The following is a 26091-nucleotide window of genomic DNA, read 5'->3' as shown; positions in this document are numbered from 1 at the left end:
GATGTATAAAATGCCTCGATATGCCGTCACTCAAACACTCCTTAAAGTAGGGCTGCCATGGTTTCCTTGGAAACGACTGCAGATTTGCAGGAAGAGACAAGCAGCTGCCGTCCAACCTTTTATGTGCAGAAAACTCAAAAGTGGAGCCAGCAAGTTATGACACCGAAGAAAAGCCTTTGATTGGCCGGAGCCGTGTGTCACGCAAGATACGAGTCAGCCAATCAGAAGAGAGGGTCTTTAATTACAATGCATCTTAAAAAAAACAGCCTGTTGTTGATGGAGCTGCAGAGAATCACAGCGTTTTTGTTTTGGTGTTTAAAACTCGAACGATATCGTGCGTACGGTCATCAGAGCTGCAAATACAAACACCCGGAAACATGTGAAGTACAGGAGCTTTAAATAAAATGTTACTCAGTGAAGAATAAGTGGCTTCTAGAAACACCGCAGGAGTTCAGTGAGTCACGGCAGAGAACATTTTGCTCTTTGCAGGTTTTGGCGTCATTTTCACAGCTTTCAGAAAAAAGGTTATAATATTAGAATATTAGTTCTGCTCGGTGCCGAACGGCAAGATTATTTCTACTTATATCAATTAACTGTAGGACAAACGTGGCTGAATATACATGTTACACAGAAGTGTCACTGCAATAAGATCCCAGATTAATACACACCACTTTTTTTTAACACTATTTAAAGTCACGCTCGGTATTACGGAAAAAATAAAAACAGGAACAATCAGCTTCTATTCGTCTTCGACTGCGAGTCGTCACGAGGGTGATTTCTCTTCTTTTGTTGTTCGGCTGTGATGGAAGATGTCCTACTTTTTCATAAATAAGTCAGCCATCTCTCGTTTCCTTTCCTCAGTTATTGGGTTACAAACTTGAGAAAACTAAATCAGCGAGGCGAAGACACTCGACACGTTGTGAGAGAATAAAAAGTCCATTCATGGACTGAGATCTCGGCCTCAAACCGCTTTTTCTTTTTTTTTTTGACACAAACGTTTTCCTACCAGACGGTTTTTTGTTTTGTTTTTGTTTTTGTTTGTGACGGTGAATTGGCGGCCGCCGGGACTCACCTTGCCGTTAAGGTTGGGCACAGTGTTGGGCTGAATGAGCCGCCGCCGCCGGCAGCTGACGAGCGGTCGCGTGCGCGCGGCGACGCACGTGCTGTCGTAGGCTGACGGCTGCTGGTGCTTCGGGTCGGAGCTCTCCGTCATCCTGTCGGGGAAAAACAACCACGGAGACGGAGACGGTGAGGTCACAGAGCTCAGGAGATATAAAAGACATTTTAAGATATTAATCAACTTGTTGAAAGTAAATTACGTGTTTTTCCTATTCAGAAATATCATATAAAATATCATTTTTCACTATAGATCAAAGTAGTATTTATTTATTTTGTGTAAAAAGCTTGTATGTCTCCAAGTGTTGTTTTTTTATTCTACTTATTATTTTCTTCCTGTATTCATAAGCTGCTGTGACGACTAAATTTCCCAACTGCGGGATAAATAAAGTATTTTCTTGTCTTATATGTTCAGGAGGTGAACATTCAGTCGAGCAGAGTATTAATATAAAAAACAAATTAAAGAGTAAAATCCTCATAAATTCATCTCGGTTTAAGATGCAGCGGCAACAATAAGACCCGGACTAACAATTAATCTGAGCCAAACTTTTCTCTATTAATAAATGCATCTTTTTGCATATTAAATGTAAAAATAAGTTGTTGTTTTCATAACCCTGTAAGACTGCTGTTGGACGTTCAGTTTACTATCAGATGTGACAAATCTTTATATTTTAGAAAGAGCATTTCTCTTTTCTTCAGTGAACTCTGACTCGTCACAGCAGGAAAACAACGTCACCTCGAAGGCATGCGGTTGTTGTTAACGTTATCAGTCTCTGTGTTCTTTCAAGCTGTGAGGAGTCAAAAATCTATCGTTTAACATCAGAATCTGTTAACTGAGAACTCGGTTTCTCGGAGGGGCGGCTGCCTTTTCTGGGAACTAGAAATGAGGTAATGATTAGCAGCCGTACCTGCTGAGGACGCCGTTCACTGGCTGCCCGTTCTGACCTTTCCACGGGCCCGGCTCTGCGTTGGGGAGGTGGGCGGAGCCTGTGTGCTCCAGCCGCTCTGAGCCGACGTCCTGCGTCGACAGATAAGAGGAAAAAAAAAAGAAAAAAAAAAAAACCCGGGTGAGACTACACCTCGTGGTAACTGACACAGCGAGCTGACCAGCAGCTCGGAGGCCTCGCTGGACGTGAATTATTCAGTCTGGGTTTATGACAAAAGGGCCGGGCTCGGATCTGCAACCGTCATCAAGCTCCTTCACGAGCGTTCACACACAGTTTTAATCCAACTCGAGTTTCGATTTCTTTCCGCACTCCACGTTTTTCTGCCATTTTATTTCAGCAGTCTTTCAAACCAACAACATGACAAGCTGACGATCGACACACAGTTGTTCAAACGCCGTGATCGCAGACCCAGAATTTGTATAAACGATTCAAACAAATGCAGAGAGAGAATCATCCTGTCATAAATGATTTGGATGTAAAAAGGTTAAAAGGAGTTTATTTTATCTCGTTAAATCAGACCTGAGGGGAACGATAGAAAAAGAACTTCCTTCCTTTTGATTTGCAAGAACAAACAAGTCAAACTGATGATCAGGAAGAAGACACTCCAATGTAACACCCTCTATAATCAAACTTGAACATTTAGAAACTGAAATCTGATTTCTATCCAGTCTTTTCTATTATTTCTACACTTTTAAATGGTTGGTTATCAGCTTTTATGAAAGCGTTTGCAGCTCCAAGATGTAATCTGTCTCCGTTTGTTGCCGAGTCTTTGTTGCAAGAAATACGACCGACAGGCCGAAAGCTTTTTAAAGGCTCATTCTTGCTGGAATTTTACTTCTTAAAAACAAACAAACAAAACAAAGAAAAGAAGGGGCATCCTTCCCCTCAAAGGCCTTTCGATTCTTTAATCATTACAGAAACCAGATACAGACACGTCGAGATCCCGCTGAGACTCACCGACCAGGATTTCTGCATAAAATGCCGCGCTAAACTTATTCTGTTGACATTTTTTAAAAAGGCACCGACGGGGAAAAAGACGCTACGCTGCTCACCTGAGTGTTCACAGGCTCCGTCTTCACCTCCGCTCCCCCTGCGAGCGCCACGCCGGGGGAAACGCCTCCCAACTCCACGGAGCCCTGCGGAGCCGAGACGTGAGCGTTACACTTCCATAAAAAATAAAAATAAAAAAGGGAGCCGCGGTTCAAGAGCATCGCAGCTTGTTCGTCATCACACAGCCTCAAACGAAACACTCGGAGAGCAACTTCACTTTTGATTTGATTTTTTTTTTTTGCAGCTAATATCGTATCAAATGAGGAGGGGGGAGGTGGGCGGGGAGGGGGGGGTAGCGGGGGGATGGGGGGGGGACCGACCTTGCTGGCGCGGATCTGTCTGTAGATGTCGGTCTGCTGTCGGATGCGGTACTCCAGGTCCGAGATGTGGGCCTGGAGCCAGTTCCAGTGGCTGATGATGGCCGCCCTCTCCACGGTGTAGCGGCTCTCTGCCCGCTTCCATCTGGAGGTTAAAAAAATTGTGTTTTTTTGTTTTTGTTTTTTAAAAAGGGCGTGAGTGCTCGATTAAAAAAAAAAACCAGACTCCATAGAAAACACACTAATATAACAATTAATGTGTTTTAAGGTGAGTTTGTTTGCCCCAATTAAATTAAGAGTACACGCAAATGAGTGTCCTGTTTCAGCCCATCACGTGACATACATCGACATGTAAATAATAATGATCCTATGGAGCATTTCCCCCGTTAGACTGCAGAGGTCAGTGAATCAGTATTATGCACAGCTCCCAGCGACGGCAGCTGCAGGCAGCCTGGAAAAGCTTTACAGCCGGAAAAAAACAACACGATGAGGTGTGCATTATGGATGCGGGAGACCGAGGAAAAAAAAGGGTGTTTTTCCATTTTACCGTTAAACTCGGCGACTGAGAAGGAGCACCAGCTGAGAGCAGGGTACTCCATTTTACCAGTATGACACACAGAATGGGCATTTCAAAGGCAGACATGAGAGGAAAATGTCTGCTGCCTGCACCGAGCGGCGGCGACCACAGAGGGCGCCGTTTCATCAAAATACTGCAGTGCACTGAACAATGAAAATAATGACTCAGATGGCAGACAAAGATAGACCCTCACACTCCTCTGTGCTTTCTCCTTCCCCACGCTTATATTTTTGATTTTTCAGGACTTCACCAGGACGGACAGAGGAAGTCGCTACTGGGGAGAGAGGAGGAGGAGGAGGAGGAGGAGGAGGAAAGAGGGGAACATTATAAAAAAAAAAAAAAAAAAAAAAAAAAAAACGGGGACAGAGAGAGCCAGGAAGCTCTGGCAGTCTGGAGAGGAACAGAAGGGCTTTAAAGGGAATCTGCAGGCCAGAGGGGGTGGAGGGGGGTGGGGCTGCTGGGTCAGGGAACGCAGCAGACACTGGGATAACCAATAATCCAAGCATGAATCCCGTCTTATTGTGGAGCCGAACAGAAAGGACACTTCTTGCAGCTTTGACGCAGACATCAGCCGATCGGTGCGATCACGGTGTTTTCAGCCCTTTTTTTTTTTTTTTTTTTAAACTCAGCTGCCACATGTACGACACGTTCAAGGACACTGCTGCAGTGGTTCCTGCTCGGAGCATTTTCTTTCCCCTTTACTGCTCGTCTACACGGATAAACAAACACTCATAAAAACGCTGCAACACTCATCAAACACACCCATGACTGGTGCACCAGATCGATGCACCGGCTGGTTCATTTGCATGCCCGAGTCCCCGTGGAGCCTCATCTCGAAAAAACGACAAAATAAAGTGTGTTGTTGCACCAACCACTTCATTAACCGCTCCGAGGACGGCGTGCCGTGATTCACCGGAAGGTGGGCGGACGGCGGATCAGGTGCGACGTCCCCCAAGGGAGAACTGGAAAATGATCTGGAGGAGATTCGTTCTCTCTGTGAGACTACAAATACGGTGAGAAACCACCGAGGCGAGAGCGGACACGTCGAGCTTCGGCCTGACAAAGAAGAGGCAACACAGACGTGACCGGACAAGGTGGAAGGAGAATAAAGCACAGACTGTAAATAAAAGTGGACATAGCTTCCAGGTCTGAAAAATGAGGCAGATGAGGAACTGCCTTAAGCTGCAATACCACCGAGTGCCACTAGAGGCCGGCTCCAAAAAGCCTCCATAGACTCCCATTCAAATGCTAATGAAATTCTCAGTCAATAAAATGTGTCCATCAGTTATCTTGGTGTTGTTAGCTAAAGTCACTCCTTCTTCTTAGTTTTCTGGAGGTCCATCTGAAAATAATCCCTCATTCATTAGAAAAGAAGATTAAAAAAGATGTGGTTTTTTTGGGGGGGTGGGGGCGTCCGTTTGATTGACATTGAGGTGCAGTCAGGTTACAATTAAATCGAGTCAGATCCACTGCTGGCTCCTCCCCCCCAGCTAGTCCAAATATGGTCACTTCCTGCTCCAAACCGCTCCAAACTAGCAAAGAAAATGCCAAACTCGAGGTTTCATAGCGTCCGTTTACAAACCGACGGGTGATGTCGCTGCTCGGTCCCGACTGTAGTCCCCGAGACACCTCAGAAGCACCGACTTAAGACGCGATGAGGCAGGTGACTTAAAATCCAGGGGAAGAAAACTCAGCAGCTCTCTGGGACGTAGAAGAAGAACAAAAACAAAAAAAGAGCTGGAAACCAGTTCAACAGATTCAAGCGATGCAGGAAGAGATAAAAGTGACGTTTACTGAAACACAAACAGACCGAGGCCACGGCGAGTCCAATGACCTCCATCGAAAGAGTGACGACGGAGGAAGAGGAGGAGGGGTCGGCAAGCAGCATTGATACCCCCCCCTCCCCCCCCAGGACATATTTTCCTCCCCCTCCTCCCACACACACAAAAGCACCAGTGGCAATCACTACAGCCACCGTTTCCTGGCTGTCAGCACATTCTCCATTGTGTGCTGCTTCTCTGGATGCGGCACATATGTTTTACACGGAGCTGGGGACCCCCCCTATAACCATACGGGGCCCTTCCAAAACCAACACCACCGCTCCAACAAAATGTGGCCCAGAAACACACACCCCCACCCTCCCCCACAAAAAAAATAAAAAATAAAAATACACCTGACAACCTGCTCTTCAGTCCTCTGGTTAAATCAGCACCAGTCTAATCATCTTCCATCTTCACCGTGTTTGCTTGTTAATGCTAGATGGGGGAGGGGGAGAGAGACTTCCTTTCCATATGGGGACACAGTTTGTTGCTGGATTAACTTCCCGTTTGCTCATGTGCTGAACAACGCGTCATTCTCCAGAAACTGGGATCTCTTCTGTCATTTAAATAAAAATAAAATAGTTTCTTCACTCGACAATGAGCTCATGTTGAACACGGTGTTTACATGAAAATCTCCTGAACGAAAGACGGCTTCTGATTTACACACTATTCTGCAATACTCACGCTCATATTTATTAAAAAAAAAAACGCACCTCGCTGCAGCATCACTTGCTCACCGTTACGTTTCCCATGCTCAAACGTTATCAGGGTATACTGATTTCACCCTCGCAAGAGATGCAAGATATTTCATACATTTTTGAAGGCGAACTGTCCGGCTCGAATTATAAAAACGACTCAGATTAAATCTGCAAAAAAAAACATAATAAAAAAAATGAAGTGTTCTGTAAATGACTGGGACAAAACAGTACAACACAGAAACTATATGAGAAGTGAGCTGCCTCTAAATACGTTATCTCCACTGCAGGCCGGCTGCTTGTGAACGTCACCTGTGATCAGCTGACGGTTTCATTCACATAAACTCAACGCAGACGGCTGTAGTGTTAATGTGTGGCCTGCAAATCATGCCCCCCCCCCTCCCCCCCGCATCTTTCATACGTCAGCTGGAGGGTGTGTTCACATCTGTAATTTTCCGTCAGCTGTGTGGAGGTGAGAGAGGAGTCGGGTATTGTTACTCCTCTTTCATGTGAACCACTAAAGGCGACCCCATCGAAGCCTCCCAGGAGGAGAGACTGTTTAAAAACAATACCGTGCTTAAACGGTATCACTCCCCTGTGATAACGGGGTTCTTTACGCCGTCTTCCTGTGCGGTTGTGTTGGAAAGACTATAAACACTTCTGATATCCGACGGCCGCTTGCTAGTTTTCGGCAAACTTTTTGCAGATGTTTTTGCGCAACTCTGAAGTGCTGCTGTTTGATAAGAAGGTCCATCGTCCCGCTGAGGCTGACGATGAGGAGAGGGCACGGGGTCGTCGAACCTGGAGAGCCAAAGCTCAGAAAATAAAATGAAATAACTTCCTGCCACAAAGATTCAAGGACGCGCCGTCCGAAACTCCTCCGCTAAATGCAAAGAGTTATTGAACTGTCAAACATTTCTAATCTCTGCAGCTGCAAAGACCGACAGGGAGAAACGATCTATTGCATCTGGGCAGCGGCCTCCACCCGGTTGTACCTGGTACATCAAGGAAATCAAAGGGAGAAAAAAAAATAGGTTGGAGACACTCCTGTCAGGACTCACAACACATGTTCAATATCAACTCCAAACACTTCATAATCCCGTATCAATCACATCAAATACAAGTAGTAATTTGATCATTTCTAACTCCATGTTCATAGTTTCAAAACATCGTTGAAAAATCTGCTGGCAAAAATAGTGAAAAAAAACAAACAAAAAAACACAACAAAGACCGGCACGTACTTTTCTGTTCAAAAACCACTTTGTAATTATGCTTAACAAACCAGTCCGACATCATCCGAGCTCCGTCACCTGAACGAGGCAAATCAAAGCGGCAGCTGTCATGTTTTCACGTCTTTTGTTCTCTCCAGTCGAGGATATATTCAAACACATTCAACGAGCTGAGAATCGTCCCGACGTCGGAGAACATTTAAAGGGCCGAAAAACTCGTCTTGTTTTTTTTTTTCCCATGAATTTTTTTCGACGTGGGCCGCACAGCTGTCGGCAGTTTTTCGTAGCACAGCTGTTTAAAAGTCTTTTTCCTTTACAGGAAGAAACTGCTCGGGAGCCGGGATTGTGAATGCGGGCCGACAGGACAGGGTGTGGGGCAGGAAAAACTAGAGAGGGCAAATTGAGCCAGAGAGCTGCAGCAGTCATTACATAAAGGAAGGGGGTTATGTAACGCCTGTGGGTTCGTGTTGAGGAACTTGGGTCGAGCTAAACACATCCAGATGTGTTGAACGGGAGGGGAGAGAGAGAGAGAAACCTATACAGGCGGTCGCATGCATACGTAAACACACACACCAGAGCCAAGCCTCTCAGACTGCAGAGTAATGCTGAGCTATAAGCATGAAAGGCACGCCAGAGCCTCAGCCAACCCGGTTACCCTAATTCACAAGCAGCAGGCGCTCTCGCCATCCTGTTGCATAAAAGATCCTACAGGCAACGTGTACTCTGGATCATCTGGCCTCACTCTTTATCATCTGACAGATAAAAGCTTGTAAAACCTGGTGAACGTTTCACCGGTTCGCTGGTCAGATTACAACATCACAGTCACTTTCATTGTTCTGTCTATGAGGCCATTATGTAAGATCTGAGATTTCCTGATGAGAATTATTGTTGCCTCAGAAACGAGAAAAATCAGAGCCCACACGTTGTTTTTTTTTCCATGTTACATGTAACACGCCTGATCTAGTGTGTGTTCGAATTCACACACACACACACACACACACACACACACACACACACACACACACACACTGGTGGAGGCCGCTACGGCCGTCGAGGCCCTGCAGCACAAGCGCAGCAACAGATGTTGGTCGCCATCCCCAACCAATCCTCCGAGATACGGGAAACCACGGTGGGATTAGTCGACACCGGCACGAGAAATAAATAGGTTATTCTCCACGTTTGACGTTGAATAATTGAGGCGCTGCTGCCTGAAGACGACGTTAACACGGTCTGTGGTGTTGACTGGTGCTCTGAGCCAGTAATTGGTAGGTGAGACAAAGCGTCAGTTGTGAGAATGTGGCATTATGGTTGTGTGTGTACACACACACACACACACACACACACACCTTACTTCCTGGATGAGCAGCAGTGAGGTAAGAGAACCATTTTTTTTTAGCTTGTTGGATGGATGGCTGCGTCCCACGTGGACAGTGTTCAGTTTCCAGAGTCGCTTTGACTCTGCGTGCGAGGAATCGTCGGTGCTTTGCCACCACAAAACAAACATTCACAAAGAGACGGGATGCTGCTGTGACAGAAAAACACATCTTTTTAAAAGCCTCTTCGTGGTGCTCAAATTGCACCATTTTGCCGGTGATACACTAAAAAACACACTCCAGCTGCTCTCAGGATCAGGTTATATTTACGTGGGTTTGATAGACGGGGCTGCGTTTCACTACTGGAAGGGGCCACATCCCATTACTTCCTTCAGCCCCGGCTCCTATGTGGGTCAGTCACTGATTAATCAGTGATTTTTCCACGGAGCAAACCCAACATTTAAGTTGCAGCCACAGGGACACGCGGCCTGCTGTTGTGTCACGGTTAACATGTATGTTACATGTATGTTACATGTAAACCATACGAATTCAAAGGCCGTATTTAATCCAGTAGAAGTAAAAAGGGCAGCGCATCTATGGACGCCTGTTTTAAAGCACCGAGGAGTTACCACTTGTTAGCAGTGACTAATGGTGCAGGAAGCTGTCGCCGCCTCACAATAAAAACCTTTATAATGGCCGGCTGCTGGAAAAGCTTTCATGGTAAAGCAGGAACAAGATGTGTCGTGTTTGCTGTAGCGGCAGATTAACTGTAGATCAGACGGGAAGGCACACGAAGGAAAATCAGGAGCTACGAGGAGGTTTGCCTGGTTGTTTGAGAATATTAGTTTGGTTCAGTTTAGAGGAAATAAAATCCTTGACGAGTGTGTTGAGACTCGTGTGAGTCTTCCAGGTGCTCCCTGAGGATGTGACTGCATGTCAGAGACACTTGTTTTTGATCGCAGCACGAATGAGAGAACGGAAACACAATCACGACAACAAAAGATCCGATCCTGCCCCTCAACTACAGATCAATCCCCCGATTCATAAACACCTTCATGGACTATAATTACCGCAGCCTATAATCTGATTTTTCTCAGTCTGGCTGTTTGTGTTTATGAGAGGCGACCTGTTTGCTGTGTACAACTAACACAAATAAATGTCACCTAAAGTGTTGTCCCTTCCTGTTTCTTTCACCACAACGTGCCCTCTGACCTAATGAACCTCAACCCACTGTTGCGAATAATTAAGCCTGATTAAAAGTAGCCAGCAGTATTTTTGTATTTTTTTTTTTGTGGAAAGCAGCTCCAACTTCCTTATAGAAACACCTCTAGATGTGTAAATATTTCACTTTTGATACAAAACGATAATTAAATAAAAGTAAATAATATAACAAGTGTAGAATATGTTCATATAATTCAGTATTTAAAATTGAGCAGAAACACTCTATAATGAAGATTTTGTATCGGGATTAAAAAGGCAAGATAAATACACCACATATATAATCATTGTTTTGATCTCAACTTAAAAAAGGATGTAGATAATAAATCAATCTGATTAGTTTTGTCCACCCTAAACAGCAAACTTCAAGACTTCCCTTTGAGTGAAGATGCCAGAACGTTTATTACTCAGACTATCTGTTTAACTCAAAATCTTTTATTTCCCAAATGTTTATTTTTACAGTTAAATAACAAACAAAACATGAATATACTGGAGCTAATATGAAAACAGCACTGAAGCCAGCAGCTGTGATCAGCTGTCAGGTCGACATTCCTCTTCCTCTTTTGTGTGACCTTATCACTCTTATCATCTACATAATCAGTTGATTTTCAAATGTTACAGCCTTTGTCTGAATAACCACTAAAAGATTGACGCCTACTTTGCCTACCTGTAGAGGACGTATTATTTAGGATTTAAATTTAAAATAATATTCTGAGAAAACTGTAGAAATTTGGTTTAAAAACATAAAATGACTCCGTTTACATGATCATACATTTGATTTAATATCTCAAACCTCCTCCAACATAATCATCCGCAACACTGTTAATTCTCCCAGAATAACGTGACATAAATCTGAACGTGAACTACACCTGCACGATGTCAGGAAAATCTGCAATAACTTCATTTAATATCGCGATGTCATTGGTTGTGATAAATAAATATTAAAGTGTGCATATTAGCAACACAATGCCAATATGTTTCTGCTTTAACAGGTACTCTGCTTAACGTATGCCTACTGAATAAGGAAATGGAATAAAATTATTTCGAACATGCTCTTTATTGAACAAACGTCACATAAATATAAAACCAATTAAACAGAACATTAAAGTCGTGGCCGGCGTATCCGATCGGTCAAATCAAGTGTAAATACAATCATTTTTCTTATTGATCGCGTCTTCTGCGATGTTTTTTAAAACCGTGCGTGTTCGTATGGAGATAACGGTTGAAAACACGATGTGTCTGCGAGCGCTGCTCTTAACGTGTTGAGAGAACTTTCTTTCGTAATTTTGTTTTGGATCACGCATGCACAAACTTCCTGTTGCGTTATGAAGATATTTAGGTCAAAGGTCTAAAGTCAACACAGAAAAAGGATAATAAAAACCGGTGTTCGGAGCCACGTTGTTAATAATCTACCCAATCCTGCACAAGTCAGTAAGTCCATTAACGCTGCTCAGCCACCTGCTGTCTTTTTCTTCCCTCTCCCAACATTAATGACACAAAAATGTGGACTCTGTTGTGAACTTCCCATGGAATACATCTGCAGGTCCCCGCTGAGCTGAACCTGACATCACAACAGGCAGCACGTAAAAACTGAAAACCCACACCTTCTGCAAAAACCACCACTACCACCAACACCACCACCACCGCCGCCCCCCCAACTCTATGTTCCTTCTTGGTTTCAGTTTAAATCAAAACAGCGCCTGGCTCTGTGGGCGCTCGCTCATCCGCTCGGCAGATAAACAGAACGTTCAGTTTCGGCCTCGGCCCTCTCAGGAGGAAGCGCTGTAGGACGAGAGAAGCTTTTTAAACTTTCCAGTCCGCTCGATGCCTGCGTTCTCCACAGGATACCACCCACACAACTACTAACGCTCTCTGGACCAACTGTACCTCTCTTACCCCTCCCTGGAGTTTGACCCGGGCCACTACTGAACCCGACCAGGCAGTTATAAATGTCATTAGCACCTGCTATGCCTGAGCAGCGATCTGCAGAGCCCGGGAACACGGGGACTTTCACTGGACAGTTGAGCAGCTTCGAGCACCATTAAATGTGAAAGTAATGCGAGAGCAGTGCAACTTTAAAAGCAATACAGTCAACTTTTAATGACTCTCACAGCAGATGTTCAATAAGAAACCTGAAATGGTACTTTCAACATTCAACTCATACATACATTATACAGCCCTTTGTCTCGGTGGACGAGGACACTTGTACTTACATTTTGACATGTCGCTGCTCAATGTCCACTCTGGACAGCTCCTCCTCCTCCAGGTCAGAGTCCCCACCAGAGCTACTTTCTGTCACGTCCGAGTCAAAGGCGCTTTCTGCTGTATGAAGGTTGGCCGAGCCGCTCAAATAAAGCCTCTCCAGCTCCAAGGGCATGGAGCCGCTTTTCAGGAAGCGACTCAGGCCGTCCCTGTTGTTGGAGGAAGAGTGGCGTCCAGTCCTCCATGTAGCCGTCGGGGTTGCCGCCTCCGACTTGCGGTTGCCAGCTAGTAGCCGGCTGAGGGCCGAGTCCAAGAAGCCCCCCAGCTGCTGCTGGATGTGCCGCTCCACCTGCTTGGCCTGTACCACCTGAAGACGTTTGCGCAGGCGCCGTAGTCGGCTTTCGATCTCGGCTTGGCGGCTGCTGTTGAGAAGGGTGCGCTCTCCGACGAGAGCGTCAAGGCTGTCCGAGGAAGAACTACAGGGCAGAGGAGGATGGGGCGCGGGCGTGCAAGCCGGGGAGACCTGATGGCTGCTTCCTGGTCTCTCCCGATCAGAACCAGAACCCTGTGGCTGGCTGGTAGCCGTGTGTGAATCAGCCTCCTCCAAGTTCACCTGTTCAGTGGGGTTCGGGTTGTCGTGGGTAAAGGGGGAAAGTGCAGCGGGCTGAAGCACTGGCGGTTCAAGGTTTTTTCCATCTGTATTTTGAGAAACCCCAGAGGAATGCTTCTGTTTAATGGTTCCTTTCATGGGGATATGCCCTGATAAAGTCGCTGTCAAGGTCTCAGAGTCCAAGGGCAGGTTCTGGGACTGAGAGTCTGTGGCGGCAGAAGGCTTGTCACCGTTCACTGCGACCACGCAGCCAGTTCCTGACATGGTGGCCAGCTTCTTGGCCAGGCCGTTGACAGGTGCCATGGGCTGGCCACTTCCGTTCGTGCTGCCGCTCATGAGGCTTTTGAGCTGGCCGCCAGAAAGTTCAATCGCCTGCCTCTTCCTCAGGAGGAAGTCTCCTCCGCCGTTGAGCAGGGAGCTCGGCAGTATCCTGTGGCTTTTCAACACAGACTGTTTGATGAGGACTCCTTGCAGCTTGATCGACTCCTTAGTTGAAGGGACAGGTGTCACATCAGAGCATCGATAGGAAGCCACCAGCGGCTGGAGTTTTCCCAGGGTCGAGGCCTGGGACACGGAGTCGGTTTGGGGCTGCTGCTGCTGCTGTTCCTGGTCGCCGCCACAGAAGTCGAGGGGGCACTCTTCGGAGGTGGCCTTGCACTTGGCGGGACCGCTGCTGTGGATGAGGATGTTGCTGGCGTTACCGTTGTTCTCTGCACTGGCCGGTGAGAGACTCGAGGATGGGGCAGCCAGTTTGAAGCGGATGTGGTGAGCTTCGGCTGGGGCGTCGGTGAGAGCGGGCGCCATCGCAGCCATGCAGTGCAGAGGGACGGGCACCGCGGCCTGCTCCACACCACCCGCTTACTGCCCCACCTGAGGACAGCCTGGAGGGGACACGGAGACAAAAGCAAGACAAAAAAAAAAAAAAAAAAAAAAAAAAAAAGGAAGTTAATCACGGCTGTAGAATGAAGTCGAGCACAAACTTTTACAACACAATTTGATCCTCGATGGTGCGAGAGGAAGTTGGGTGGAGATGTGTTTCTTCCATCATCAATGGACGAACGTCACAAAAAAATATTGTAAACAAACATACGGACACGACCTAGAACATGTTTAAGTATGGATGCAATACTGAAACCAGAAGCTCCAGGGAAGCTCAATCTGTATTGGTGCACTCACAATTATTCAGACAGCCATCCTGTTAGGAGTGACAGTAACATCTGCTTTAAGAGGACCTAAATATAAAATACAACAGTTTAGTCTCAAAGCCACTGACCGTGATTTGAGACCAAGTGGACACAAAAACAATAGATAAATGCAAAAATATATATTTTCATGTATTTCTCCATATTGAATGTTTTTATTATAATGAGGAAACAACATGTAGGCAGGCTGTGCCTATATACAACAGGTCATAAAACGGAAATACCTGTACTACAGGTTCTGTAGTACAGGCTTCACTGTGAGTGGAAAAATACCAACCACCACCCAAAAGAAAATAGCACTTCTTAAATGTTAGGAACCAAATATAGTGCTTAATTAATAGCCAAGCTCCAACATACCAACTCGAATACAAAAGCTTAAGTGAAAGTCTATGACAAATCAAGAGGCCTGATCAAATGAACTGGTGACTCATTGACATTTTGTTGACCTGCTAGCTGCAAGTGCTGCTAAAAATGATCCCACGAATGAAACCGGAAGAAACACTTAAAAAGAAAACGAGAGGAATATCTGAGATGGTCAGACGTACTCAAATTCACTCAGCTCTCAAAAAAAATAACAAATATCCTTTAATCCCGTTGTAATCGCCGATTAATTACTTTCTGCAGAGGCCCACTTCCAATAACTACAGAGAAATAATGACATGCACTGACCTTGGGGAGTGGGATGCTCATGATACAGATGGAATAACAACAGACATCAGGCCAATAAATAATTCCCACTCCACCCATGCCTGCGAGAACAAGCCCTCGTTGTCGTAGAATTACAAGGCTCCTCTTTAAAATAACCTTTGCAGCTTATTTCTGATGAGGGACGAAACAGAAAGAGCCAGTGCAAATGGCCCAAACCCCACTGCCCTACATGTGCCCTGGTAAGCCAGTATGCAGCAGGGTTCCTCACAGGCAGTGTAAGTAGGTGGATTTAGGCCCCAGCATTAGCCCAGAGCACATGATGTCATCCTGACCAGGTTCCTGTGTCATTTTCACCTGAACCTATTAAACCTTCCTAATTTCCCCATTAAAAGAGCCACAAAATAATTATCAGATTAAACATGCAAAGCGCAACGCCAGAGGCGTTATTACGGTTAAGTGTCGCTTTAATGGTTCACAACATGCCCACTGACTGACTGACTGTGTATCCAAACGAAACTTCCACCAAAAAAAAATAAATAAAAGAAGCCTCCCTGCAAACGATCGAGGAGATAAAAGCGAGCTGCATCTCGGCGGATCGTCTGCAGGCTCAGATGAATGGGGGCTCAGTATTTCACCGCAGTTTCTGGTCTGCGCGCACTACGCCATGTTGGTATTTCCGAAGCAGATTATGCAATGCAATTCATCTACCTAAAACAGCCCAATCCGCTCCAAACACACCCAGCGAGCTCATGCTTTCACGGGCCTGGGAGGAAATTAAATAACCGACGTTAGCAAATGCTAGAAACATAACGCACGTACACGAGGATCTCCGTAAACTGTCTGGCATACAACATGCGACAAAAAAAAAAAAAAAAAAGAAGAAGAAAAAAAAAAAAAGAGAAACGCGTCCACATCCAACGTTAGCCAACCATAACGTAATCACCAAAATGTCTTCCTGGTGTTTACAAGAGCGTTTGTAGATTTAAAAGGCAGCCTGGCGCCTCCGTGCTGGCTGCGACCGACTCAACAAACATATATTTCATTATCTTCAACAGCTTCAGCGGAAGAAGAAGAAAAACGACAGAAACCACCACCGTGCAGGATCAGTGGAGGCTGGTGTAATTGATTTGAGACGTGCCTGTGAAAAAAAAAAGAGAAAAGAAATCGGCAACGATCACCGCACCGAGAAAAAAAAAGCCTCCCAACAAACGACAGATAAATGTCATCGGAGCACTGCGTGCAAATTAATGCGCTTCTGTGGCGGCTAACGTTAGCTCAGGGAAGCTGCTGATGCAAGAAACACAACCTGCTCTCAAGCTAGCGTGCGGGACTCATAAGCCCGCAGTGACACGCTGCCTGCCCGCACAGCAGGCGTGGAGGCGAACGCTTTCTGTTTTGGAGCCATTTGGTTTCAGCATACATATATAAATATATATATATATATATATAATTTTTTTTTTTTTTAAAGCCCCCCCCTTTGAGCTTTACGTAAACCTCGTTAGGGCAAGTAAACCTTTATTCGGTGGCTCCGGAGCCTCCGTGCACCCGGTGGTGGATTTAAACCAAGAACGCCCAAAGTACTATGTTCCACGTTAAAGCCCCGCGGGAACACACGCATCCACCGCACACTTCAATCCGGGTTCTGTTCCACCGCAGACGGGTTCGCAGGAGGAGGAAGACGGCAGCTCGTTCTGGACCACAACTTCTTTTAAACGACGCTGTTTCAGACACGGTGTGCATTGTAATGAGACTACGGAAATAAATACAGCCGAGCCCCCCCGGTCCCTCTCCTTCTTCTTTCTTTTTTTTTTTTTTTTTTTTTAAATCTCCGTCCTTTCTGACTTACTTTGAGGGCACCACGAGCCGCCGGGCGACCAAACAGCGACGCGAGGTTAATGGCGAGCTAGTGTGAGAGGGAGAAGTTGGGAGTAGACCCTGCCAGGCGAGCTAGCGAGCTAACAAAGAAAAAGGAGGAACCTACCACGTGACGAGGTCGCACTATCCGAGGGAATTTCGGCAACAATCCCCCGCAGTTTAGGTGGAGGAAAAAACACAAGGGTGCCAACGAAAACACAAAAAGAAGCGAGCTTCGACTCGATCACGCTGCCATTAATTAATCCCCCCCCGAAAAATGCAGCCCGAGCAGCGGAGAGGGCCCGGTTCACGGAGCCGCTCGGTTCGTTCCGGATTCAGCAATGGGCGAATCAACGATCTACACCTTGCTGCTCAGCAGCTAGCTCGCCTCGCCGCTACGGCGAATATAAGACCGGGCCGCGAAACGGTCCTTTCTAGTCCGAATTACTTCAACCGTGATTTCACGGATCTCCTCCGACTGAAAATCCGTTCGTCAGGAAGCGCGAGGTAATCCAGATGGCAGTTTGTCGCGAGCGTTTTTCTCTCGTTTTAGGGAGAGACGCTTAGAAAATGGCGGCTAGCTCCTCTCCCTCGGATTTGAGTCTGACAAACATAGAAGCGCTCTGTGTGTGTGTGTGTGTGTGTGTGTGTGTGAGAGCGTGCGTGAGAGTGCGTGTGCGCGCGCGTGTGTTGTGTGTGTGTGTGTTGGTTTCTGGTAGGCGGGAGACATTTCTCATACTCACCACTAGAGTAAAGGGCAGATAAGAAACGGCATGAAAGCTGAAAAGAAGATACCACAGGAGGGCATTGTCTTCCCCCAAATAAATATTAAAATAAATAAATAGCGCAGTTGTCACTTGTTGTTGTTTGTGGTGTTGTTTACTGGTTAAACTGTAAATATTACTGATGGCAGCACGGGCCTCTGTGCAGAAAATACACCACTCATGCTTAAAAACAAAAAAACACCTGTTTCTATCCACACAAAGCAACCTGGACACAAACATCCACATCTAAAATGAGCCGTAATTAACATAAATAAATATAATCAAAGGGTTTGATTAGCTCCTTAAAGACCAAATACATAAATGAGTGCTTACAATGGCCCATTATGCTCTCTATTTATATTAAGACACTACAGAAGAGGGGGATCACTTCCTTCCAGAAAAACTGACCGAGTCAATAACATTTTGAACAGGATCTGGATCGCCCACCTCCTCCACCTCCTCCACCACCACCTCCACCACCTCCACAGCGGCCTCCTGAAGCTTTGCAGCCTGCGGCCGCTTGAAGGAGCTCTTCTTCACTAGGCCTGTTAAACGCAGCCAGGGCCCAGATGTAATAAAACACCACATGCACCAAAGCAGGACCAAACAAGTATGACTGAAAGCAACCTCATCAAAGCAAAGTCACCCCACCACCCCCACCCCGACTGTTTCAATTATTCAAAGCGTCGGCCCTCAGAAAGATTTTTGTTTGGTCTGTGTCGGAGGTTGGTAATAAGCCACCTAAAACAAATGTATGAATTTAAATTAATGCTATATTTATAATATTTCACCGCTTTACTTTGCCATTAAAAAAATAAGTATTTTTCTAATGGAGGACTGAAGCTGGACTGAAACAACCGTTTGTGAAGTGTACAGTGAAGTTGATGGCATCTGGAAAAAGTAGAGACTGTATTTCACGTTATTTATGTTCAAATAGCGTATATATTATGTACATCTTCCACCTAAGAAAAAGGCCCACCTAAAATAGCCATGATCAGTTTATTTGTTGACTATATTTAGAATATTTTCACCGCTTTACCTTGCTGTGAAGCTGTTGTATACATTTGCGCTCCTCTTCAAAGCCACCAGACTCCCTTGACAAAAACAGTAATTTTACCTCACAGAACACAGGAGTTGCCGATCTAACAGCTCATTGTTTTTATTACTTCGGTGTCAGTTTGGATCTGAACTAACATATTAAAACACCACCAAAGTCACACAACGACACATGCAGACTGACAGATCGAGGCAGCGAGTCCACCAACAGGTTTTGTTTTCTGTGAGGTTAAAATGACTACTTTTGTCAAAGGAGTCTGGTAGTGGCTTTGAAGAGGAGCATGAATGTATACAACAGCTTCAGTTCCCCCGTCAGAAAAGGCTGTTTGATGTTAAGGTAAAGTGGTGAAAATATTCTAAATATATTCTACAAATAAACTGATATAGGCTATTTTAGATGGGCCTTTTTTTTTTTTTTCCAGGTGGAAGATATACACAATATATACGCCATTTGAACATAAATAACATGAAATACTTTCTCTACTTTTGTATGAGTGCTGTGTTTTTGCCATCAATTTTACTGTCCACTTGACAAACTTTTAAAGGAAACTGTACGTATAACTACAATATTGTTAATGCAGTACAACATTACAAACTGCAGCCTCGAAGTTATATAAAAAATACTTCTGATAGACTAAAGAAAAGAAGTCCCGGGCTGAGTATTGTTCCTGCAAAACTCTTTTGTACTTAAACAAAATAAGCCAAAGATAAATATTAAATGTCCTGACACAAGTAGCTGCACAAGAGTTTTGCAATAAAAATGGGTAATATTTAGATTTAAATTGGGAACTACCTTATTAAATAATGTCTAAACAAGATTAAAAAATCTGACAGCTTCATGTTTTCATTGCTTTAAAAAAAAATCTTTTCTGATGTGTTTTGCTATTTTAGGAGCTGCTGTAACATCTGGCTGAGTTGAGAAATAGTCTTTAGGCTAAAAGTTGTCGGTTGAGTCTTAAAAAATAAGAGGGTTGAAGGTTATATTATTGATTTGCTTCTGTCCCTTAACAAGACTTAAGTGAAGCTTAATTGAATGTATGCTGCCTCGTATTAGCTTTTAGTTATTGTGTCTTGTATGTTCTGGCTGATAAGGTAATGAAACTTAAACTTTAAGGTCATTTAGACTAAAACTAATTATTCAGTACATTTCTTTACATGATGGGGGTTTGTTTTTAGATATTATTAAACTTCCTCAGTTCTTTTTGCTTTCATGATTTTAAGTTGCTCAATATTAGTTGGTCCTAATTATAAATAAAACACCTGATGTCACAGTGTTTTGTTGTTAATTAGATGTAAATAAGTCCTTATGTTACTGAAAATATTGGTTGTAACTAACCTGTGAGATTTAAATTAAAAAATATAATTTTAGATACGTTATTGTTACAAAACTGCCAGCTTCCTGAGGATGTTTATGCTGTTACTCACTCACTTGTATTTTTCCAGTTTATCCCGTTCATGTGCCACAACATCTAAATAAACATCTGTTTATCACTTCCTGCGCACATGTGGAGATTTTCCCCAAGAAATACTCATTGTGCAATAGATGTTTACCACGTCAAGTTACGTCCTCTCTTGCGTCTCGTTGCTATTTAAGCCTGTTAATCACGAGAAAGATCTGATCAGCTGACGCTTCCACCGACGTTAAAAAAAAAAATCTTACTGGTGAAGTCATGAAAATGAATGCGTGTCACTCTTAATTTCCCAGCAGGTCTGTGCATTATCAAACTATGAGGGAAGAGATGCATTATAAATAGGTCATTATCAATGTGTGTGTGTGAATCAGAAAGAGAGAGAGAGAGACAGAGAGAGACAGAGACAGAGAGAGAGAGAGACAGAGAGAGAGAGAGACAGAGACAGAGACAGAGACGGAGAGACAGAGAGAGAGAGACAGAGACAGAGAGAGACAGAGAGAGAGAGAGACAGAGAGAGAGACGGAGAGAGAGACGGAGAGACAGAGAGAGAGACAGAGACAGAGACAGAGACGGAGAGACAGAGAGAGAGACAGAGAGAGAGAGACAGAGAGACAGAGAGAGACAGAGACAGAGAGAGAGACAGAGAGAGAGACGGAGAGACAGAGAGAGAGAGACAGAGAGACAGAGAGAGAGAGAGACAGAGACAGAGAGAGAGAGAGCAAACTGTTGATCCCCTATTCTGGAGATGTCCCCAGATTTATAGCTACATGGAAGTCTTTAGATGGTTATCCAGTGAGCTGCACTCATCCGTGGCAGTTATAATTGGTAACTTGTAAAAAAACAAAAATAAATAAATAAAAAAAACATCCATCCATTTTCTCATCCTGCTCCAAAGTTTCCTTAACTTCCAGGTCCCAGGACACATGAGGCCGCCCCTCCAGCGGGGTTGGCCACCCTTCCTGGGACGTAATCCACCCCATGTTCAGGGTTCTCCTCCCAGCTGGCTATAAATACCTCCATGGGGATGGTTGTCCTGATCAGATGCCCCCCTCATGTGGCTCCTTCTATTTCGGCTGTGATATCATCCTTTTTCTTTTTTTTTTTTTTTTTGGGGGGGGGGGGGGGTGTGAAGAGGTGGAGGAAGGGGGTGAGGGGGGGGGGGGGGGTGTCCAGGACTCAGAGACCATAGCTGAGCATCATGCTCATTGAGAAACACACAGAAATAAAAGCAGCTTTATAGTTCAGGAATATCTTTGATACCTTTGCCTCCATTGTTGAAACCCTCCGGTTAGTAATCCGAGGGGCCGCACGTGGGGAAGACATGACGCCTGGAAAAAAACAAAAAAACAAAAAACCAAAGTGTCCCATTAGTTTGTTGTGACGTCACGAGGACGGTCAGTCGTTCACTCTTTCTTCGGTCCAGCTGGTCGCGCTAACGCTAGCGGGCTAGCGCTACCTGCGCTGACGTTATCACTGCAAATGTGTCATGAAAAAGTTTGAAATGTCCAAATAATGTCGACACCGAGGTTTGGAAAAACGAAAAGCAAAGTCGTACAAAAGCGTGTTGTTGACCGGGCGTCGCGTCAGAGAGCGCGCTGCCGGCTGCTTTGTGTTCCGGAGAGTTCCTGAGTGAAGTTGGAGGAGCTAACGTTAGCACCGAGCTAACTGCCCGGTCGCTAGCAGGCTCGAAGCTAAACGCTCGCTAGCTTGTTCGCTTCCCGATCCTCACCGACTTCTCAATGACTGACGTTTTATTCGCGTTCGGCACAAAACTCTCACTTCAAACAACCCGACCGGCTCACACCGAGCAGCCGGAGGTTGAACCGGGGGACCGTGTTTCCTCCGCGAGCGCAGCGTCCGTTAATTTGGAGAAAAGAATAACAAGACCGAAATGTTCCTTACCTGCTCGTCCTGTTAGGAGCCGCTCACACGGCCAGCCCCCCCCGCGCTCTGATTGGTCGACGCTGGGAATCCGGGCTTCTCATTGGCTCCCGCCGGCCGTCGCTCTCCGCTAAATGCCCCGTACAGCGGAAATGTGGACGAAAGTTCATAAGCACGAAACTTCATTATCCCCCAAAAACATGATTTTCATTTGAGGATGTTTTTCTTTTCTCCTAAAACTTCCTCTTCGTTTATAAAAGGATGTTTCTGCTCCCGCCGCGCGCACAGCTAGCTGCTCCCGGTCCCAGCCTGGACGTGTCTCCCCCCGTGTCTGTCCCCGGTGTCTGTCCCCCGTCCCCAACACGTCAGGCTTTGTTTTGGGGACTCGGCTGAGAAACGAGCCGCCGGGTTTCAGCAGCTCGTCGCGTCACAAACACGAAGCCGACGGAGACGCACGAGTTGGTGCGACGTGTTTCTTCTGGTCTTCTGTCTTTCTTCCTTCATGCTGAACAGATTGAAACTGCTGGTTGTTGAGATTGTGCATCTGACCCCCCCCACCCGGAAAACCAACACCACGGGCCCGGAGACACAACAGCTCCACACAAAGGGCCGTTTAAAGTGAAGCTGAGGGTGCAAACGTGCAGCCACGAGCAGCAGAGGATGGATGGACGTGGACATCCAGACCTGCAGGCTTTGACCTGTGAGAGGAGGGACGTCCAGGGGACTGGTCACCGAGCCGTCCTGGACCGGATCAGCTGTTCACTCACATCCTCAGGTGGATGAACATCTTCACTGGCAACAGCTCAGCGGTTTAAAGGCCGGACTGACTGATTTGGAGGAAAGAGCAGGCAACAAACGCAGGAAGGAAATGAGCTGCGATCCAAAGATGTTTGATCATGATCCAGTTCATCCAAAGATGTTTGATCATGATCCAGTTCATCCACAACTCCCAAACTGTTCAACTCTCCTCTCTACCTCTGTGGATGGAAGAGGCCAAAGTTGGAATAAAAAACAACAACCAGCGTGAGCTTCAGCCACATGTGAAGGTCACGGATGTGTCGTCCTCACACTGAAACAACAGAAACACAGGAAGTAGACAGAAATGGTAAGAAACGTGGTCCAAATGAAGACGCATGGGAGGAACAGGTGGAGCGAATTCAGAAAGAAAATGATGAATAAAGTGGATTAAATGGGTAAAAAAATGAAGGTGGGCAAGAATCTGAACATGGGTGGTCCTTATGTACATGCATATTCAATATAACCGGTTTAATCATCTACATTCATGTGTTTGTTTCCTTCTGATAATTATAATAATGATAATAAAACTATGTATTGTAATTAAATAAAGGCTACGCTTATATTCACACTTATAACTCCAAACATGGTGTATTTACACGTCTCTGTTATGGAAACAACTACATAACCTGAACAAAGGCTGTAAACTGTATTTCAGTGTTAACATTATGAAATGCTACGTCAATGCTAAATTTGAATGAAAAATCATTACAATGAAAAAAATACTCAAGTACAAAAGAAAATGAAGTAAAACCTTCATTAAAGTTCAGATATCAGCACTTAAAATACTTACAAATAGATATTGTGCATGTAAAATGACCTCCAGCGCTGATATATTAATACTGATTATATCATTATTATCATCAACGCATCAACGTAAAAAGATGAATCTTTAATCTTAAAACTGCAACTGGACACAAAGCAACATCAATCAAATTAGATAAATTACCAAACAAATATTAAAGATGCTAATGTTCCCCCCTGAAATATGGAGGTACAGCTGATATTGTTCACAAAGTACCTCAAAGTACCTTAAAGTTCCACTTAAATCCAAATATTCCAGTAAATGTACGTCCAGAAAACTCCACACAAATGTCTTATTAACTTTTTAATGTGACGGTGATGATAATAACAGGCATCAATAATGTGCATGTACTGTTGCTTTTGTTGCTAAATTTAATTTTGTCTGAGTAAGTTGTGATTTTTTAGGATGCAGACTGGTGATGCGTCCTCACTCTGTTATATATCATACATTATTAATGCTCACTCAGAGAAACTCACATATTCAAGTCAAGCTCAGTCCTCTCCTCCTCTTCATCCTGTCTGCAAACCTCTCACCTCTTCACCTTCATTTAAATCTCTCTGGAGCTTCTGCTGAGTTAATTTGGCTTCGTGAGATATTTTTAGAGGAAACATCTGAATGTAGTTGCAGCAAACCTCCACTAGATGGCGCTGACTCATCACAAACATCCTCCCGCTGTGGCTGAGCCTCAGAAAGAGAAGCAGTTATCTCTGATTATTTCAGTTTTTAATGTTCCCAGGAACATTTTGATTTAAATTCCTCCTGTTTAGCTTTTATAAACATTTACCTGTAAGTTGGAAGCATCTATAAAGATGTCTAATTATAGTTTTATATCATTAAAACTGTATTTACACACATTTTAAAGCAGCTTTCATATATGTATGCATACAGGATTGCCAAATGCATTAAAAAAATACTTACAGCTGCTTCCAACTACAGTAGAGTGTTATAAACCATTTATTACACATTTAAATGTATTTATTCTGCAATATTTCCTTTAAAGGTCTCATTTGTCTAATCAGTATCTGCACTGCTTTATTCCTTGGAAGGAAATTCTTTTCCAAGTAGTTTTAGTGAAAGAAGAGTTGATTTACTTTCAACAAAAGCAGTTTTTGTCTTTCTGATAAATGACATTTTTCCGCCCACCGATCCTCCTCACTGACAAAAGACGTTTTGTTTCTTCACGTGTCCTCACATACGAGACGACGGCAGCGTTTCCTGCTGATTCAAAGTGCAGCTTCGTGCATCTGAACAGGTGTTTTTTGCATCGAAGGAAACAGTCGGAGTCTCATTACTTCCTGTGTCATATGTGAGATGTTGATAAGCAGCACAAAGCCGCACTGGAACATGAGCTGAGTTTATGTTGTTTACATGCAGGCCGGTTCCTTTAGTAACCACGTTATGAGCTGACCTGCCGTGTATATAAATGCAAACAGCAGAGAGACGGTTGTCATGACAGCGGCTGCCTCATAAGACGAGCCTCTCAGCATCATCGAGGTAACGTACACTTTTGTCCCCCCCCCCTTAGATTTAAGATTATTATTTCATTTTTATTGCAGCGTTACATCGAAGCCACGTGACGTGATTTCACAGTTTCTTTGTCTTGAATTCATAATAAAGTTCTGATCGTGTTTGTCTGCACATGATGAGTTCATATCGGATCAGAGAAGAGTGAAATCAAGACGGCAGACAGATTTATTGATTTTCATCCGTTGTTGAATTGAACTGTTGTTTGTTGTTTTGCGCTTCAAACTCAACCAGAACCGTCTGGGCTCAGTTCTGGGGAGATGATGAGACGGTCCACGTCCCGGTGACGTCCCGGTGACGGTCCCGTGGAGCTCAGACCGGACGGGACGGCGCGTCTCTCCAACCCGGTGTTTACAGCAAAAAGCATGAAATAGACACGTCCGGCCAAGACAGCGAAACGTGAGATAGACACGCTTTGGGCCGCCTAGGCGTGAAAGTTACACGTTTACCTCCTGCATGCTTTGATTTACATATTTAGAGTCCAGTTGTTTCTCTCTTAGGGCGGCACAGCGGTGCAGTGGTTAGCATTGTCACCTCACAGCAAAAAGGTCCAGGGTTCAAATCCTGCCTTTCTGCGTGGAGTTTGTTCTCCGTGTGCCTGCGTGGGTTCTCTCCAGGTTCTCCAGCTTCCTCCCACCATCCAAAAACATGCACCTCAGGTTAATTGGTGGTTCTACAAATCACCCTTTGGTGTGAATGAGAGCGTGAACGGTCTTTGTTTCCGTCTGTCTCTACGTGTTGTCCCTGTGATGGACTGGTGACCTGTCCAAGGTGAACTCTGTCTTCGCCCAATGTGAGCTGGGATAGCCCCCCCCCCCCCCCCCGACCCCGCCCAGGATAAAGCAGGTATAGATAATGGATGTTTCTCTCTTTATTGAGCTGAGACTTCACATGGTGTGGTTGAACAGAGCTGTTTGCAACACAATCTACACACTGGTGTCATTAGGAAGCAAGAAAAACACCAGTTGAAGGTCCATTGTTCAGGATTCAGGAGGATTGCAGGATGTGTTTTGTATCCAACTTATCGCACCTCATTAGTTTGTTTTTCAACACATT

At 44.9% G+C, this 26091-nt stretch overlaps 1 protein-coding gene across 6 annotated transcripts in view; it reads right to left on the bottom strand.

Annotated features, from left to right (window-relative positions):
• Positions 1-22176, bottom strand: part of LOC138204647 (KAT8 regulatory NSL complex subunit 1-like) — a 29982-nt gene extending 7806 nt beyond the window's left edge. The window contains exons 1-7 of one of the 6 annotated variants that reach the window (XM_069160016.1): positions 21933-22176; positions 21291-21358; positions 12496-13975; positions 3434-3575; positions 3116-3199; positions 2025-2134; positions 1073-1214 (exon numbers count right to left, since the gene is read on the bottom strand). In XM_069160016.1, the coding sequence (XP_069016117.1) occupies positions 1073-1214; positions 2025-2134; positions 3116-3199; positions 3434-3575; positions 12496-13907 (1890 nt within the window). In that variant the 5' untranslated portion in view covers positions 13908-13975; positions 21291-21358; positions 21933-22176. Of the gene's footprint in view, positions 1-1072; positions 1215-2024; positions 2135-3115; positions 3200-3433; positions 3576-12495; positions 13976-14270; positions 17989-21290; positions 21882-21932 lie in introns of those variants that run through there. The other 5 variants (XM_069160017.1, XM_069160013.1, XM_069160014.1 and 2 more) reach the window with 5 other exon arrangements.
• Positions 22177-26091: the final 3915 nt, after the last annotated feature.

The sequence above is a fragment of the Embiotoca jacksoni genome, unplaced genomic scaffold (assembly GCF_022577435.1).
Source record: "Embiotoca jacksoni isolate LCO1_2020_lvr unplaced genomic scaffold, fEmbJac1.0.p SCAF_26, whole genome shotgun sequence".
Taxonomy (NCBI): domain Eukaryota; kingdom Metazoa; phylum Chordata; class Actinopteri; family Embiotocidae; genus Embiotoca; species Embiotoca jacksoni.
This window is presented reverse-complemented; position numbering and strand designations above follow the sequence as displayed.